General features: G+C 40.2%; 1 protein-coding gene across 2 annotated transcripts; it reads right to left on the reverse strand.

Moving 5' to 3' along the window:
* Positions 1-275: 275 nt before the first annotated feature.
* LOC109241349 lies at positions 276-10074 on the reverse strand. 2 transcript variants are annotated; one of them, XM_019408083.1, is made up of 6 exons: positions 9924-10074; positions 9670-9734; positions 2266-2383; positions 1631-2070; positions 1037-1334; positions 276-362 (listed from the first exon to the last, which is right to left on the reverse strand). In XM_019408083.1, the coding sequence occupies exons 2-6, from the start codon at positions 9702-9704 to the stop codon at positions 324-326; spliced, it is 930 nt and encodes a 309-aa protein (XP_019263628.1). In that variant the 5' UTR covers positions 9705-9734; positions 9924-10074; the 3' UTR covers positions 276-323. The 2 variants fall into 2 exon arrangements, with proteins under 2 accessions (XP_019263628.1, XP_019263629.1); XM_019408084.1 differs by lacking the exon at positions 9924-10074 and having other exon boundaries at positions 9670-9913.
* Between the last annotated feature and the right edge of the window lie 4641 nt (positions 10075-14715).

A 14715-nucleotide genomic window follows, 5' to 3' on the forward strand; every position in this document is an offset into this window, starting at 1 on the left:
CTCTAGAACACGAGGTAGCATTTACTCGGGGGTTCATGGGGGAACGAGTCACTGGAAAAGACTGACTGTGATTTTCTAAATAATTTCCATTAGACATCGAACGTGCAAAATCGGATGCTGGGGAATCTGATTTAATAATTTTGCTGCTTTCTTTATGTTCCAAGCAGCCCGTATCTACATGTGGGGTAGATGGAGATTTGTTTGTAGTTCCATTTTTCTCAGTAGAGGGAACATTGGCTGCTCCATCCTTGTTTGCATGATTTTGCATACTGGTTCTTCCAACTAAGCATGGTTCCTGAGATGCTTTCAAGTTATCTCTTTCTTCAGTCACATCCAAGTAATTCACCAGAATCACACGAATCCTGAGTGGTTTCATGAAAGATGAACGGAATGAGATCAATTGAGACACACCTTAACAAACATATGCATTTTCTTCTCCAGAAAATGATCTATGCAGAAGGCAAATACCAGACTAAAGCAAAGACAACATATCAAGAAGACAAATAGCATAATGACATCAAAGACTGACTGGGAAAGGAAAGATGTATTCAAGTGAACCACACAATCACGTCATAAATCACAAAATCTATTTATCCGTGACTACATTCAACATGGATAGATGACGATAACAAATATATCACTAGCCCAATGCAAATTATAATCCTAGAAGTTGCTAAAATCAGTAATATAAAGTCCGATAAACTTAGTGTGCAAATCTGGATATCACGTTAAACTAAAATCCGATTGGGGCTTAGAATAAATCACATCTATAACTAGCCATGACATGAACAACTAATCTAGATTGTCTATCTTCCCAGATAACATACAGTAGCAGAAGGGGCTAAGGAGTAGAGCTAACAGAAATCTTCAGAGAAGGGAGAGCTCCATCATAATTTCTCTTATTATATAGATAATAAATAATATACATTACCAACATTCTTAACAGAAAAAGGAGAAATATCTCACCCAGTTAGTTAGCAAACATGAAAAGATGAACTATGTGAAATGTGTATGAGCTGAAATCTATAATATATACCGGTGTATAGCTGTTACTATCTCTGTACTTCTCTTCCCATTCTCTCTGGGCTTTCTCCTCAGCTTCATATTGCCCTATAAGTTGCGTTTGCTGATTTAAAGCTCTTTGCATGTCTTTATCACTCTTATCTGCTAATCTTCCATTTATTGACACACCTGATGCAGTCACTTGCACTTGATCATTTGCATCACTGTTACCAGCGCCGTCCGTCAATGATTGAGGCCCATTGTTAGCAGAACTTGGGCGAGCCTCAGAGGCACATTCAGCAGAACTATTTTGTAACTCATCACTAGCTGATCTGGTCAATAAAAGGAATAGGTGCAAAATGAGTAATGTTTTAACGTAATTTATCCAATAAAAAAAAGAAGAGCATCGTTATCATATATGTGCTGGTCGAATGTAGGTGTATGTATATGAATGCATGTATTTTCGTCCGGTTTGTGTATAGGTATATAAAACTGTAAGTGTCGATGCTGAACACGTAACCTTAAGTCTTTTGTATCAAAAAAATTATGAAAAGTATTAACAGAATGTGTTTAAAGTATTAACGGAATTGTTTAAACTCATATGACGTGTAATTCTAAATGGAGCGACCTGGTATCCCTGCGCCTTATCCGTCGGCATGATTTACCAACCCGTTTTGAAGAAGAGATGCCAGTTGACGATGCAAAGTTACATCTCCTCCTATTAGAACTGGTGTATTTCCTCCTATCCAAATAATGCGAAGAACCTTTGTCACTTTTCCACGACAAACTTCTGGCAGTTGATGGAGAAGATGTAATCTCGGAACATGAGAATGTGTCCGCATCATCTTCTTTCTCTTTCACACTTGACGAAATTTCCCTTCCCTCTCTTTTATTTTCAGCATCTTTTGAGTCGGATAAGCTTGTTTCCTGATCAGAGCCTGAACTGAATTCCTCTGAAGCATCATTTATTCCATGGTTCTCTAATATGGACAGAACAGCTGCTGTGGCCTTCTCAGCTTTCTTTCTTTGTACAGACACGGCCTTTAACTGCTCTTCGAGCTCTGAGACCTGTAACATACGCAAGCAGTTTATTGAAATGATTTTTTCTTTTGTTGAAGGGCAGAAAGTTTTGGAAGTGGAAATGAATTAATTAGATATCGAAAAATACATAGAAAGCTAGGTGCGGGCTGTGTTGGGAGCGATGACTCAATTTGTGGTGTTATATGCTTGCGTACTTAAAGAGAATTCGACAAAGGGACTAACCCTATGTGACAGTTCATCAGCTCTCTGCCTTAATGTTCGTGATACAGATCTTTCAGCCAATAATCTCGCCCGGAGAAATTCAATTGTTGTTTTAGAATCTTCCATGCCATTGATTTTCCTGGTTAAGGAATGAAAAAAATATTAAGATCCACATGAAAGTAACATCTGACACACTGAGGTTAAAAGGACATAATACCATCCCATGATGTGTGATTTTGACAAAACTATTAGAATATAACATGCAAAAGGACGGCAGAAGGTCCAGCATTTCAAAATAACCACGAGATCTGAATCTGTACAAGAGTTGGTCCAGATTGCTATACCTTGACAATTGATATATCACAAACCTCTGTTATACTCTCTCAGTAGAAGGGGGCCGTTTCAGAAGTTTACCTTAAAGCTTTATACTCTCATTGAGTCTTATTGTATGGTGAAAAATTGAGCCTTCCATTCTTAGCTAACTCTTTCAACTAAAACAATCAACGTAGTTGAAAGCATAAGGACTAAACTGTCGAATTGACTGGAATGTAACATGTGAGATGATGCAGCGGGATCTGTACAAGCAACTGGTCCAGATTGTTATGCATTGAAAATCAATATGAAATTCCCCATCTCTTCTTATTTCTCCAATTGGGAATCCCTGCATTTCTCTTTTCCTTTCTCGGTTGAAGGGAGGCCATTTTTAGTGTTTACCTAATAAAGAGCTTAACACACTCATCGAGTCTTATTGCATGGTAATTTGAACAATTGAGCCTTGCGCTCTTAGCTGATCTTTCAATAGAACTATCACACTAGCTCAAGGTTACAGTCCAAGGATTACAGTTATGAGATTATGGACTAAATTTCAAGCACATATATCCCAGTGGACCTAAACTACTGTCCGTGATACAATATTACTATTTGAAAGTAAATAACCATTATAATTAAGAAAAACTCACATGAAGTACTTTCTTCCATGGTACTGGTTTATAGTTCGAAAACTTAATAATCAATGATTTTTGAAGGAAGCCCCTTTAGTTATTAATTGTGAGAAAGCACGGGAGAAAATATATTATTGATGTATATCCATATGTTACAATGAGCCCTATATATATACACACATAACATGTCCTACTCCTAACATATATTGGATTAGGGTTATTTATTTACTCCTATTTACATGACTATTCTAACACTCCCCCTCAAGCTGGTGCATATAAATCATATGTACCAAGCTTGTTACATATGTAGTTAATACGAGGACCAGTGAGGGACTTGGTGAAAATATCTGCAAGCTGATCATTCGACTTCACAAACTTTGTAGCAATATCTCCCGAGAGTATCTTTTCTCTAACAAAGTGACAGTCAATCTCAATGTGTTTAGTTCTCTCATGGAACACTGGATTTGACGCAATATGAAGAGCAGCTTGATTATCACACACAAGTCCCATCTGACTAATCTCACCAAATTTCAACTCCTTGAGCAACTGTTTGATCCAAATTAGCTCACATGTCGCCATAGCCATTGCTCGATATTCTGCTTCTGCACTAGACCGAGCAACCACATTCTGTTTCTTGCTCTTCCAGGACACCAAATTTCCTCCTACCAAGACACAATATCCAGACGTAGAACGTCTATCAGAAGGTGATCCTGCCCAATCAGCATCTGAGTATCCAACGATCTGCTCATGGCCTCGACCCTCAAACAATAAACCTTTGCCTGGAGCTGATTTTATATACCGAAGAATGCGAACAACTGCATCCCAATGACTATCACATGGAGAATCCATAAACTGACTCACAACACTCACAGAAAAGGAAATGTCAGGTCTTGTCACTGTAAGGTAATTTAATTTACCAACCAACCGTCTATATCTTGCAGGATCGCTAAGAGGCTCCCCCTGTCCTGGCATAAGTTTAGAATTCGGATCCATCGGAGTGTCAACCGGTCTACAACCTGTCATTCCTGTCTCTTCAAGAATATCTAAGGCATACTTTCGTTGTGAGATCACAACACCTGAGCTAGACTGAGCGACCTCAATACCCAGAAAATACTTTAGTTTGCCCAGATCCTTAGTCTGAAAGTGTTGCAAGAGATGTTGCTTCAATTTAGTAATACCATCCTGGTCATTGCCGGTAATAACAATGTCGTCAACATAGACCACCAGATAAATACAGAGACTCGAGGCAGAATGCCGATAGAATACAGAGTGATCAGCTTCACTCTGAATCATGCCAAATTCTCGAATAACTGTGCTGAACTTACCAAACCAGGCTCGAGGAGACTGCTTTAGACCATAAAGTGACCGACGCAAGCGACATACAAGGCCACGAGACTCCCCCTGAGCAACAAACCCAGGTGGTTGCTCCATATAAACTTCATCCTCAAGGTCACCGTGTAAAAAAGCATTCTTAATGTCCAGCTGATAGAGGGGCCAATGGCGAACAGCAGCCATGGATAGAAAAAGGCGGACTGATGCTATCTTAGCCACAGGAGAGAAGGTATCACTGTAATCGAGCCCAAATATCTGAGTATATCCTTTGGCAACAAGACGAGCCTTAAGACGATCAACCTTACCATCCGGACCAACCTTGACTGCATACACCCAACGACAACCAACAGTAGATTTACCTGAAGGAAGAGGGACGAGCTCCCAAGTACCACTCGTATGTAAAGCAGACATCTCGTCAATCATAGCCTGTCGCCATCCTGGATGAGACAATGCTTCACCTGTAGACTTAGGGATGGAAACAGAGGACAAAGAAGATAGAAAAGCATAATAGGGTGATGACAAACGATGATAACTCAAACCGACATAATGGGGATTAGGATTAAGGGTGGCCCGTATACCTTTCCGAAGTGCAATCGGTTGATTAAGAGGAGACAAGTCCGCAGTATTAGCAGGGTCAGGTGCAGGACGTGAATCAGCTGGACCTGATGCTGGGCGCGGACGACGATGATATGTCAAAAGTGGTGTTCCTGTGGCAGGGAGTCTAGGAGGAGCCACACTAGACTCCTCAACGGCTGGAATGGATAAGACTTCTATAGCGGAAGGTGAAGGAGGAGCTATAGGAGACTCGGGTAAGACTTCTGTGGCGGAAGGTGAAGGAGGAGCTATAGTAGACTCCTTAAAGGTCGGTATAGGTAAGACCTCAGATATATCAAGGGGGTCAGAAAGGTCAGAAGAGGTAAAGAAAGGTTTAGACTCAAAAAATGTGACGTCAGAGGACATAAAGTACCTACGAAGATCAAGTGAGTAACAACGATAGCCCTTCTGAACACGAGAATAACCAAGGAAGACACACTTGAGAGCACGAGGAGCTAACTTATCTTTCCCAGGGGCTAGGTTATGAACGAAACAAGTGCTCCCAAAAACACGAGGGGGAACAGAGTATACGGGTGATTGGGGACACAATACTGCATACGGTATCTGATTCTGGATGGGAGAGGAAGGCATCCGATTAACTAAATAACAAGCTGTGAGAACTGCATCGCCCCAAAAACGCAGCGGAACATGAGATTCAATGAGAAGTGTGCGAGCAGTCTCAATGATGTGCCTATTCTTTCTCTCTGCAACCCCATTTTGCTGAGGGGTATAAGGACAAGAGGTCTGATGAATAATTCCTTGAGAAGTCATAAACTGCTGAAATTGAGAGGATAAATATTCTAAGGCATTATCACTGCGAAAAGTGCGAATGGAAACACCAAATTGATTTTTAATTTCAGCACAAAAATTCTGGAATATAGAAAACAACTCAGAACGATCTTTCATTAAGAAAATCCAAGTACATCTTGAATGATCATCAATAAAACTAACAAAATAACGAAATCCCAAGGTTGAACTGACTCTACTAGGACCCCATATATCAGAGTGAACTAAAGAAAAAATAGACTCTACGTGACTCTCAATACTACGAGGATAGGAGGCTCGGGTATGTTTCCCGAGCTGACATGACTCACACTCTAATGTGGATAAACTAGACAAACCAGGCACCATCTTCTGAAGCTTGGATAAGCTTGGATGTCCTAAACGTTTGTGAATTAGGTCCGGAGGATCTGTAACTAGACATGCCTTGGAGGATTTTAGGGAGTTAAGGTAGTAAAGCCCTTCTGATTCAAGTCCTGTTCCAATCGTCTGCCCTGTACTGCGGTCCTGCATAATAAAAGAATCATCAATAAAATATATACCACAATGGAGGGCACGAGTCAAACGACTAACAGATGCAAGATTAAAAGGACAGCCAGGGACATAGAGAACGGAATCTAGAGTGACAGAGGGTAGGGGATTCGCTTGTCCAACTCCTTTTGCTTTGGTTTGAGACCCATTGGCTAAAGTAACAGTGGGAAGAGACTGTGAATACGCAATATTTGACAAAAGTGATTTATTACCAGAGATATGATCAGAAGCGGCTGAGTCCACAACCCATTGTCCAGGAGGACTAGACTGGGAAACACAAGCAAAAGAATTACCAGCAACAGAAGTATTAGTCTGAGCAACAGAAGCTACTTGTGGAGATGTCTGCTTACTTGCTCGATACTGAAGGAACTCATTATACTCCCCTTCAGATAAAGAAAATCCCTGGTTACCTGTAGTCTCAGTCTGAGCAACATAAGCATTTTTGGTTGGGCGGCCATGTAAAGAATGGCATACATCACGAGTGTGTCCAAGTTTATGACAATAGAGCACTTGGGTCTAGATCTTCCAAAACGACCTCCTCCTCGTCTATTCTCCATAGTATGAGATGCCCGATTGTCCACTGATTGGGATACGAGGACAGAGGAGTCAAGTGTCTGTGATGAGCTCACTGGGTGACTAGGTGCTGCAGCAAGGCGAAGTAATCGAGAGAATAATTCATCAACTGAGGGGACGGTTGGACTAGCCAAAATCTAGTCACGTACTGAATCAAGGTCATTAGGGAGTCCAGCGAGTGTAAGAACTAGAAACATCTTCTGTCGTTGCTCTTGTTGTTTTTCAATACTAGCAGAAACTGGCATCAACGTCTCAAATTCTTCCATGACTGCCTGAACTTGTCCCAAGTAAGTAGACATATCTAATTCCTGTTTCTTCAAGCTTGTCATTCGCGATATTACATCATAGAAACGAGATATGTCATTAGTGTATAGATTACGAGCCTTTTCCCAAACTAAATAACATGTCTGGAATGGACGGAACAAGGGCATCAACTTGGAATCAATAGATCGCCACAGGATACTACATAACTGAGCATCGACCTTCTCCCATTGTGTTTTGGCCTTTTCATCACCTTCGCTAGCCTTTTTTGTTAAATGATCTTGAACTCCTTGACCTTTACACCACAACTCGACAGATGAAGCCCAATCTAAGTAGTTTGAACCTCCCATTAAAGGTTCTGAGGTAATCATAACACCGGAACTGCCAGAACTCGGGTTTCTAGACCCGAAAGCATCGACTCCCAAAGACATGGTTGGATTATCACTAAATAACAAAAAAAGAATCAACTGAAAATTCTCTGAGACAGATGAAGAAAACACTGTGTTTGCCGGAAAAGTACTGTAGCTGCCGGAAAAATCAGTGTAGTCGCCGGAAAAACTCAAAGTGGTCGGAATTAAAAAATAAAAATATGGACAGGCTCGGAATTGCAGGGCGATCCAACTGTCCTGAAGAAGCGAAGCCGAAAAATGGCCGGAAGAGGCCTCACGCGCCGGCGCGTGGGACAGACGCGCCGCCGGCGGCAGAGTTCCGACAGGCGCGTGACGGCGCGTGGAGGGCTATTTTCCGGTGATTTTTTCTGGGGTTTGGTCGGATCTCTCTTGGGAACCTTGTGGTGGTGTTGGATTTTGCACAACACTGTTAATTAGTGACTTTGACGCAATAAGTCACTTAGGTCACCGGAAAATTGCACGGTGACTGAGTTCTTTCTTCCCGGAAGTCGCTGGAATGATGCACAGCGATATGTTTCTCACTAAAGCTCTGATACCATGTGAGAAAGCACGGGAGAAAATATATTATTGATGTATATCCATATGTTACAATGAGCCCTATATATATACACACATAATATGTCCTACTCCTAACATATATTGGATTAGGGTTATTTATTTACTCCTATTTACATGACTATTCTAACATTAATAAAAGGACAGCCCGGTGCAATAAGCTACCGCTATGCGCGGGGTTCGGGGAAGGGCCGGACCACAAGGGTCTATAGTACGAGCCTTACCCTGCATTTTTGCATGAGGCTGTTTCCACGGCTTGAACCCGTGACCTCCTGGTCACATGACAACAACTTTACCGTCTTAGTTATTAATAATAGAGTAAAAAGTTACGACTCTTTCAAGTATGCCGTTACTATGGTGCAGCTTAATATATCTCAGAGAACAACAAGGCATACGGCATACATCTTAGTTTAGAATATCCAGTTCTCCAATCAGAAACTGCCAGAACATGATAAAACACAAAGTAGTCATTTTCCCAACCCTCTTACATGACAGAGTTATGTTTAAAAATGACTCTTCATCGCCATACCTTTTCTTCTGTGCTGGTTGCTAATATCGTAAAATGAGATAGAGAAATTTATTAGGAGGTCAATTAACCTATTACTAAACCCATAGAATATGGATTTTCAGCTAAACTGTTTTCTCAGCAGATCCAAACTAAACACATAGGCTTCATAACTGAGAGCTCCAAATACTAAGAAAAAGAACCACAATCTCAAAAAGGAATTCTTTTTCCGGTTAAACTTCAATTGATACAAAGATTCCCCTTGTTATATTAGAGTAACAATCTTCATATAGATAATTACTTCTTCCTCCCTATGATGCGCATTTTTACACATTCAGTATTCCAAAATGTGACGAGTCAAAAGCAATGAATTCCAATTTCACTGTTTCCTTTGCATTGCGTAGAACTGAACCAACAACAACAACCAGTGGCGGATCCAGAATTTTCATCAAGGGGTGTCAAAATATAAATAATTAAATACATCGAAAAGTCAAGGGGAGTCAACGTATAGTAAATATACATAAAATAAAAAAAGTTATCTAGCAAAACAGTGTAATTTTCCGGCGAAGGGGTGTCGCTTGACACCCCTGGCTTCAATGTGGCTCCGCCACTGACAACAACAATTACGCCTCAGTACCATACAAGTTGGGATCGGCTATAGGAATCCTCACTGACCATGTTACTTCATATAGGCTCACTTCAGGCTAGTAACATACAAAATAATATAATGATAAAAATAAAAGTAAAAGTAAAAGTACTAGAAATTCCCTATATTTTCTAAAGGAAATATCTCAGTCCCCATTCCTATTCCATTGATTTGTGTTTTTTATCCCCAAATTGCATGGAAAATAAATTAATGGGCTTTTGTATTATAAAACAGTTGCACTAGTAAACAATTATGTATGTGTGTGTGTGTGTGTGTTACATACAGAAAGGTCAGTACCTTTGATCTTGATCTTCTTTCCCAGAACTTGCCATTTTAGTAAAAGTAGCTCAAAAGCTCAGCTCCTGCAAACAAATGAAGTATATATATAAAATATAATAATTCAAAAGAATTAACCAAAGACCAAAGTCACAGAAACCAATTCAAGAGTTTTTCCAGAAGAATTCAATTTAAAAAGGAGGGGATTAATTAGTAGTAGTAACATATTCTGACTCATTCTTTAAACCCCAAAAGAGGAAATCAAACTTACTGACCTTGAAATTGAAGGTGACTTCATTTGGGAAAGGCTTAAAGAGAATGTGGACTCATTTTCAGAGATCAAACTGTGTCGTGTTGGTATGAGTTTCTGTGCAGGGACAGCTTTGGAAATGAAGAAAGTTGAACTCTCTTTTTCTTTTCTTTTTCTTTTTTTTGGAAAAAAGTCAAACTTACATAGGCTCTCAAAGCCGGTAAAAACTTATAGGTACTAGCGGGACGTCAATCCATATTTAAAAACGGATTAAATGGATCTAACCACACCTCATCAAACCGATTTTGGGTTTTTTTAAAATAACCGTATATTTTTATATAAATCTATAATTGTATTGATAAGTAGGATAGATTTTTTATTTTATAAGAATAAACCGCCGTATCGAATAAATTTTACATGCGTAAAATATATTTATATTGTAAGTTTAAAAATAATAAAGCATTGAATTTTTCTTTGGACCTTGGAATTATAAAAACAGTTACAAGCCAACAAGTAATTAAACCGAAAATACTAATTTCTAAAACCTATTATGCTACTTCTACTTTAAACTAAGTTATTTTCGGAATCTTCATTAGCAAGACACAAATATTCTAGCAATTATGAATAGCAAACTACAATGTATTGAATATGTTCCTTTTCATATAATTTAGATTTTTCTTTTTGAATATTTAATCTTCTATAGACTTTATTATTGAGTCCCAACTTGGTTAATATCATTCCACTCGTGTGATTTATACTTTCTTTGTCTTTGCTTTATTTCTTTTACGTTGCTGTAGAAAAGTTGATGGATCTATACTCTGGCCATCTTTCATACTTTTTTAATTCATCATCCTTTAAACTGTAAAAATGTCTAGAGAGTTTTGCTAAGTCCTATAAAAGACGTATGTTATATCATTCTACTTCTATTGGTGACTTTTACATGGCATTTAAAAAAGTATCAAAAATTAATCGAATTGTACCGTACCGATATCAAAGAGAAACCGACATGATTGGGACGGTTTCGAAAAGTTTAATTTTGGTTATGCATAATAAAATAACCGAAAAAATAGTATGGTACAAATTTTATAAAATAACCGGACGAACCGAACCATTGACACCCCTAGGCACTAGATACTCACATTTATTATTTATATGTGATATTTTTTAATTTTAATTTTTAAGATTAAATTGGTTGATTTGACGTAAATATATAGTTTAATAAGTATTTGCTAGACTGGATTCTTCTCCAATAGGTTTAGGTTATGTGTTTTAAATCATACTTATTCTAGTTATCAGAATTAGTTGCATTTCTTTTAAGAATAGTAAAATAACTTTGTAATCTCTCTCTCTATATGCTCTTGGCGTAAGGTAGTTGACATACGACGGTGTATCCATGGCAGGGGCGAGAGGACGCGGAAGAGGATGAGGAAGAGGGCGAGGTCGCCCAAAGAAAGTACCGATCATCACCTTCGGTAGCTCAGTCGGAACACATAGCTCAGAACCCAGGAACACAGATGAGGAAATACCACCATCCCCCCATACAGATGAACAAAGGGGATCTAAAGAGGGGAACCAAGGAGAATCATCAATTGAAGCGATGAAAAAGCTTCAATTGAGCCCAGCAACACCAGAGGAACGAGCAGATCTAGAAGTAGAGAAGACAAAGGAAATCTCAATCCCGCCAGTAAAACAAAAAAATGAAACAGTAACTACGGTAGGGGAGGAGAACAAGCAGGCAGAGAAGGAAGGCACTCAAATGTGGATTAACCTATTTCCTGAAAATGGTATGGCCCTAACCTATATCCCACCACAGATTGTCAATGGTCAAATGATTGTCAAACTAGATAAGGATGAAGTTGATAGAGAAACTGAGAAATGGAAAGGGGCTCTAATTGCATATGTAATCGGGGATATAGAACTTAATTGGAATGATATTGCAGAACCAGATCTGTATATGCATGAGGAGATTCTATTTTATAATCAAATTCAAAACAATAGATGGCATAAAGGAGATTCTATATTATGGCCCATATACTATCAGCAACAGACCTATTATTCTTAAACAATGGACAGAGGATTTTGATTTTGAGGAGTTTCCAACAGAAATTCCTTTGTGGATCAAGTTTCCTAAACTACCATTGAATTGTTGGAGGAACAATTCACTTAGCAGGATATCCAGCTCAATTGGAACACCCATGTACGCAGATGAATATACTGCTAAGCAAATTAGAGTGTCCTATGCAAGGATGCTAATTGAGGTAGATGTGACTAAACCACTGTTGGATGAGATAACTGTGGAGGATCCAAATGGGACAGTATTCTTACAACCAATCATTTATGATTGGAAGCCAATGTTCTGTCAAAAATGCCAAGTCATTGGGCATAAATGCCAACGGGAAGGAAGAAGAAAGGAGCAGCAACATAAGGATCAAACGAAAGAAAAGAGGTGAACAAAGAAAATAGTGCAACAATGGGTTACAAAAGACAAAGGCATAAGCAAAGCAACAGTGGAAGAGGATCATTGTGACGACCCGACCCGTCGTCTCATGAGTTACCGCCCCGTTCCCCCCCCCCTCCCCCATATTTTTATGCTTCGTTATCCGTGTCATGTGTAGTCGAGTTGAGTTGGACTGGTTTTGGTAGGAAATGAGACACTTAGTCTCTTTAAGGAAGGTTTGATTTGGAAAAGTCAATCGGATGTTGACTTGTGTGTTAGAGGGCTCGGATGTGATTTTCGGTGATTCGGTTAGCTTTGGGAGATGATTTGTGACTTAGGAGCGTGATCGAAAGTGGTTTTGGAGGTCCGGTGTAGAAATTAGCTGGTTTTGGCGAAATTAGTATTTTGGCGATTTCCGGTTGGTAGGTGAGATTTTGATCCTAGGGTCGGAATGGAATTCCGAGAGTTTGTTGTAGCTTCTTCATGTGATTTGGGATGTGTGCGTAAAATTTCAGGTCATTCGAAGGTGATTTTGTTGGGTTTTTTATCAAATGAGTATTTCGGAGGTTTTAGAAGAACTTAGGCTTGAATCCGATGTAATTTGATGGTTTTGGTGTTGTTTGAGGTGTTTTGATGATTGGAACAAGTTTGAATGAGATTTTAGGATGTGTTGGTGCTTTTGGTTGAGGTCCTGGGGGCCTCAGGGTGATTTCGGATGGCTAACGGGAAGAATTTGCACTTGTGTTGCTGCAGAAATTTTTGTTGTTGCTGGTATTTCCGCACCTGCGGAAAGGGGACCGCAGGTGCGAAGGAGAGGCCGCAGGTGCGAGTTTTGGTCGGGCAGCTGTTTCCGCATAAGCGGACGAGGAGCCGCATCTGCGACCACAGATGCGAAAATCTGGTCGCAGATCCGGGTTAGGGGAGTAAAGCTGGGACCGCAGATGCGGACAGGGAGCCGCACCTGCGAAACCGCAGATACGGCTAATGAACCGCAGATGCGGCCAGGCAGGACTTAATGAAGTTTCGCAGATGCGGAGAATAAAGCGCAGAAGCGGTACCGCAGAAGCGGATTTTAGACCGCAGATGCGATTTTGTCTGGGCAGAAGGTATTTAAGTCCTTCTTCGCGAATTTTGAAGGGTTTATCATTTCTAACTTCAGACTTGGAGAATTGTGGGCGATTTTGAAGAGGGATTTCAAGGAGCTTCGGTAAGGTAAGGATTTTTGGACCCAAAATTCGATTCTATGGTGTTATTTCATGAATTAGGACTGAAAATTTAAGGAATTAATGGACAAAAATGGTGGTTTAGGGCTTGAACTTAAGCGAGCAAAAAGTGGGGATTTGAAAGGTCAATTGAACTCAGATTCTTGTGTTTTTGATATGTATAAATTCGTGGGGAGATAAGGAGTTTAATGATGTGAAAATTTCTGAGTTTCGAGAAGTGGGCTCGGGGCTCGGGTTTTGCTAATTTCGGGTTTTTTGATGTTTTTCGATTATTTTCGATTGAGTTTTGTTCCCTTAGCCTATTGTGACGTATTCGTTGTGATTTTGATCAGATTCGATGCGCAAGGAGACCGATTTGAGAGGCAAGGACATAGCGAGCTAGAGTTTTGGCCGGCTTGAGGTGAGTAGTGATTGTAAATGATGTCCTGAGGGTTTGAAACCCCGGATTTGCACAACGTAGTGCTATATTGAGGTGAAACACGCGCTTAATGACGAGCGCGGGGTTGTTCACTATTGGGGATTGTGACTTGGTCCGTCCCGATTGATGTTTTTACCGCGTATTTGACTGAGACTTGTTCATTATCATCATGATTTGGGCTTATTGCTATATTTGGGCTTCATGCCGACTACTTGAATCCTTCGTGGACTTTTGTCACTGTTTCCTCACTATTTTGACATATTACTTGAACTCAGTCCTATTGATTAATACTGCTTTACAAACTCAGCCACTTTTACTTAAATTTTTAGACTTAAATGATATTTTCAATGTTGTTTGGGCTGAGCACTACTGTTTTACTGATGCCCGAGGGGCTTGTGATGATTTCTGGACTGAGTGAGGCCGAGGGCCATATGTGAGGATATGCTGAGTGATATGAGATACTTTATGTGCCACGAGGTGGCTTGAGTGATGGGAGGCCGAGTGATGTGAGGCCGAGTGCCGAGTGATGATGCCACAAGGTGGCTTGATATAGCGCTTGGGCCGTAAGGGGCCCCTTCGGAGTCTGCACACCCATAGTGAGCCCGGGTACCCATATGATCTGAGAGTGAGCCCGAGGGGCTGATACTATGCTGAGTGACTGAGAGTGAGCCCGAGGGGCTGATACTGTTCTGAGCGATTGATACTGAGCCCGAGGGGCAGATTTCTACTTGCTATTTAC

Source organism: Nicotiana attenuata, unplaced genomic scaffold (genome assembly GCF_001879085.1).
Source record: "Nicotiana attenuata strain UT unplaced genomic scaffold, NIATTr2, whole genome shotgun sequence".
Lineage (NCBI taxonomy): Eukaryota > Viridiplantae > Streptophyta > Magnoliopsida > Solanales > Solanaceae > Nicotiana > Nicotiana attenuata.